Below are 5,000 nucleotides of genomic sequence, written 5' to 3'. Positions count from 1 at the left end.
CTATACTGTATGCTTTGTGTGATGAGTTTATCATGAGCAAATGCCTGTTATCTTGTCAATTGTATTGATATTATTTTATTGCTGGCGGGGTAGGGGGGTTGATGACCTGTGTATATGTGGTCTAGGCTAGTTTAGTTGTGTCTTAGGCGGCTTCTTTGTAGGTTTTCTAATTGGTAACACTCGCTTTAGCACTGAGTTAGTTGACCTTGAAATTTTTATTTATGTGATAGTTCCTGTATGCATGTGTGCCTTTGCCAATAATTAGGTCTCTATGTCATGTTTCGGTTCATAATAAAGTACTTTTATATGTATAAATGATCCTACAATGAAAGTATAACAATGTAACTATAGTTCAACAATCGTAGTTTATAAAGTCACAGAAAATGCACCTTGGGTAAGATGGGCTTCTAGTGGAAGCACACCGAGAGGACATGATATACACGCACACAAAAGGTATAACCAGATATTACAGCTAAAGTAGTGATGGTATGAGGAAGAAATGCACCAGAAAGCGGGATAAAACAACTTAAAAAGGATCCAGGGTTGATGAAAACTCCACTGTAAAAACAGTACTGAAAAGTATGATGGGAAAATGACCACGTATTGTAAACACTTATCTCTCAAGGCAGTATTTTTACGCAGGAGGTGGTGATACAGTTCACAACACTCTGCTGTACACATGCGCTTTTGGTACAACAAACAAGTAACATTGATATAATGAAATTAGATTCAAAATAGAAACTAAGAGAAATGTGACTCTATGTATTCAAACTCAATTATTAACTTTCTAGATGCATGACTTGTAAGTGATTTTACATCCTTCGTGTAAACTGCAGTTAGTGTAACATTTACCTTCATAAACAAATTACGGCTTAAACTTAAAAATTATATTAAGGTCACTTTGGTTTCTTTACATTTTAAAGCATTATATAGATTTTTGTCCACTCACATAGAACAACAATACTTGACAGTGTAATTTCAGTTTAGAGAAGGTGCAGTTACTTGTTCTATGACTGTCATGTTTGATTCAAGATGATTTATAGGAAATGACTGAAGAATGCACATTCTATCCATTTGCACAGATGTGGCTGCAACTACAACTATTTGACCACCTTTCATCTAAACTAGATTGTTTGACTTTTACCAAAATAAAAATCTGACTGTGTTTAGGGGGTAAAAATCACAGATTTAAGGAAGACATACTTCAAAGCAAACCCAGCAACATTTTGCGACAAACATAAGAAATACTAGTGTATAAGTCTTCAACATTTGTGTGTTGCATTATGAAAGTTAAATCCAACTAAGTACCACGTCATTTAAGAATACAACATAGGTTATCTAATGTATAAAAATCTGATCATATCTGATCAATGATGAAACATACAAGATATATTGACTTTGATAATACATGTGAGCCTCTGAAAACAATTTCAGTTGGAAATAAGAACATATTTACAATAGGAACTAGGCACTTTCTCTTAATCAGAAAACTAGCGTTATATAAATAAACAGGACATGAGTGAGAGCAACTACATTCGGTGTCCCTTGTAAAGAACTGTTTCAGTCCACACCAATAAGGTAATCGATGGTCGCACCCTGAAAAGAAACAGAAAACGGAAGATGAGGTCACATTACAAAAACATGAGAAGATTTGTGAAAAAAAGCCTGATACCATTGATATCTGAAGATACAGAAACTGCTTGCAACTCAGATATTGCATGACAAATATCTTTGACATGGTTGGGTATAAGGAAGAAAGAAAACAATATTGAGATACTTTATAGCAATTGCTCCATCTTCTATAACGTGCTATCTCCTTAACTCTACCAACCCAAATTGGACATTGACTGCATATGTTTTATTCAGATTTTTTTTTTTTCTTTAGAGACTTGGTAACGTTTCTACTAATCAGAGTCAAATAGTATTCATTTATAATTGAAGATTAGTCTCCGCCCAAAAAAGAATGCTAATAGCTTCTGTTTTCTTCTTTCCCTCCATTCTATTCTCCATAAATCTCTTCTATAGCAATGGTTTTGCTGCCTCGAGTCTCAATGACTAAAAACCATTAGTCCCGCAGTTATCCGAATCAGTCTTTGAGCTCTCTCATAAATGAGGAGCATTCGCCGCGATGCGCGCGGCTTCGGCTGAACCCGTCACCTTTGCTCTATGCGCTTCAACTTTTGGGGCAAGCCACTGACTACTGCTGGGAACTGAACGGAAAAATGTATGAGATTCAAGCCCGAGACTAGGAAGCCTTCCTATACATCCATCTGAATAAATGTTTGGAATATGTCCTGTGCTGTATTAATATGAGTCTATTTCTAAGTCACCAACTATCAGAAAGAGATGGGTAGCAGTCAGCTCACCTAATGTGAAAAACTTTCTACAAAACAATTAAGGTTGGCAGGGAGACCTTGGGCCTACTTCGAAGACTAAGTGATCTCAGGGTTGTCTCTTAGGGCTCTTAGGGTTATATCTCCAGAAAGAGATGACGATGTTGAGAAGTATTGAAGATGCATAGCAGAAAGACGACTCTTTTCGACGTTCATCTTCCAAGACTACCACTAACAGATACCCACGATATTGGATTAGGAACAAATGGAAGTCCACTCGACTTCTCAAACAACTCAGTCATCTTTACCTTAGGTCGGAACTCTACTACAAACAAGACTTACCGGAAGTGAGTAGAGCAGCAGGAAGAGGAACAAAAAGAGAAAGAAGAGGATGATGAAGGTAATGATATACCACTTGTAGTTCTTCCACATAACAAACTTGAAAGACTTCCATGGTGACGTCAACCAGAAGAAGGAAGTGGCCGGGCGTCTGTCGAATACAAGGCAATTGAGTCATAACATAATTATACATATTACTTTTCAAAATATGGTTAACGTGGTCTTATGGCATGGGGAGCGTTGGACGGACATCTTGCGCCAGAGCACTCAAGTGAGGTCTAGCGTTGTATTCGAAATTGTTTCTAGAACAGTATGAATATTCACAATAAAACTTGCCATGCAAAATAATGAGTTTTATGCTTATGATGGATAAATGGACCGGCTATTATTAATATAAAGACAAAGATATATACATACATATATATATATATATATATTTAAATATATTTATATATATACATTTTAACAACCACAATACACTTTAATTCTAAGCCATCAACATCGGGAGACCCAATGGAGGCCACAACCAGAAATTGAAATGTGGTACTGTCGAGGACTCGAACTCAGCTATCACATGACAAGTGCGCATTGACTTACCAACTACGCTATCAAGCGCAATATTACTTATTTATATTTGTATGCTCGAGTACATACACATACATGAAATTTTGCGTTCAACCTATTTCCACTATGATAGTACAATTGGAAGTATACAAACGCGGGAAAGTATTTGTACAACACTGAATGGGTCCCAATGGGACCCATTCAGTGTTGTACATATATATATATATATATATATATATATATATATATATATATATGTATGTATGTATATATATACATATATATGTTTTATATATTATATGTATATACATACATACATACATACATACATATACCAAGGCTTTTTCCCCCTTACAAGGGAGGTAGCCAAAAAGGAAAAGGCATAAAATCATTCCCACCCATTCCATCCCTAAATACACTTCACACCCCTCCACCCTCCCTCATATCTTAGTACCTCCTGGATGACGGGTCATCCCTGCATCTTGTCTACTGCCCTGGGTCAGAAGCAGTGTCGCAAGACACAGCACATCCACAGCAAGGCCGCTTCATTAAATCGGCGACCCCCCTCTCCGTCCCCTCATGCATAATAGGAGAAGACGGGGAGAAATCCCTTCGGGCTGCGTCAAATTTTGCTCACACATACTACCTCACCCCACATCACCCCGCCCATTCCTCCTCATGCATCACAACATCATCCATATACAACCATTCTCCATTCACCCCTGTCTTATGTCCTCTCCCGTCCTTCCTCAACAGACATTCCCCTCTTCCCCAAAGCCCCCTTCACCCCATCCATCCACCTCATCCTAGGACGTCCCCTCATGTTCACTCCCTCCACATCTGCCTTCCATACCTCTTTTACTAGTCTTTCTTCACTCATTCTTTCCATGTGTCCAAACCATCCTAATACTCTTCCATCAACCATATCTCCCAACTCCCTTTCCACCCCGGTTCTCCTCCTCACCACCTCATTTCTCACTCTATCTAGACTAGTAACCCCTATCATACTTCTCAGACACCTCATCTCAAACACATTCAAACTCCTTCTCTCTTCATCTCTTATGTTCCATGTTTCTACCCCATACAGTGCTGTTGGCACAATCACTCCTTCATACAGTCTCCTCTTAGCACCCATTCCCAAATGTCTATTCCTCATTACACTCTTCAATCCACCAAGGCATTTACTCGCTTCTCTCAATCTACATTCTACCTCCACCTTCACTCCACCTTTTCCTGCTACACTTGCACCCAAGTATCTAAAACTATCCACTTCCCCCAGTCGCTCACCCTTAACGCTCACTTCCAGTCTGCTGCCACTTTCACCCCTTCTACATCTCATCACCTTACTTTTACCCACTTTTATCTTTAGCTTTCTTCTATCACATACTCTCCCAAACTCTGTCACCAACTTCCTCATTCCCTCCTCCGATCCTGCCACAAGCGCAGTGTCGTCCGCAAACAACAGCTGGCTCACCTCCCACTTTTCTCCATTTTCTTTAACCATCTCCAATCCCCTGACCCACTACCCTTGCATTTACCTCTCGCACTGCCCCATCCATGTATAGGTTGAACAGCCAGGGTGACATAACGCATCCTTGACGAAGTCCCACTTTTACCTCTAACCACTCACTCTCTCCATTTCCAATCCTGACACAAGCTCTACTACTCTCATAAAAAGTCTTGACAGCTCCTAGAAGCTTTCCTCCTATCCCATATATCTACATAACCTCCCACAGTGCCTTTCTGTCTACCCTATCGTAAGCA

General features: G+C 39.2%; 1 protein-coding gene across 6 annotated transcripts in view; it reads right to left on the bottom strand.

The window, feature by feature from the left end:
- The window catches only part of LOC143029145 (myoferlin-like), a 168,572-nt gene that overhangs the window by 1,031 nt on the left and 162,541 nt on the right, over positions 1-5,000 (bottom strand). For all 6 annotated transcript variants that reach the window (XM_076191604.1, XM_076191610.1, XM_076191607.1 and 3 more), the window contains 2 exons: positions 2,676-2,823; positions 1-1,596 (listed from right to left, as the gene is read on the bottom strand). The exon at positions 1-1,596 is cut by the window's left edge and continues 1,031 nt beyond it. In XM_076191604.1, the coding sequence (XP_076047719.1) occupies positions 1,561-1,596; positions 2,676-2,823 (184 nt within the window). In that variant the 3' untranslated portion in view covers positions 1-1,560. The remainder of the gene's footprint in view (positions 1,597-2,675; positions 2,824-5,000) is intronic.

This window comes from Oratosquilla oratoria, chromosome 10, assembly GCF_046742065.1.
Source record: "Oratosquilla oratoria isolate Oo_2021 chromosome 10, ASM4674206v1, whole genome shotgun sequence".
In the NCBI taxonomy this organism is placed as follows: domain Eukaryota; kingdom Metazoa; phylum Arthropoda; class Malacostraca; order Stomatopoda; family Squillidae; genus Oratosquilla; species Oratosquilla oratoria.
The sequence above is the reverse complement of the archived record's forward strand: the minus strand, read 5'-3'. Positions and strand labels throughout refer to the sequence as shown.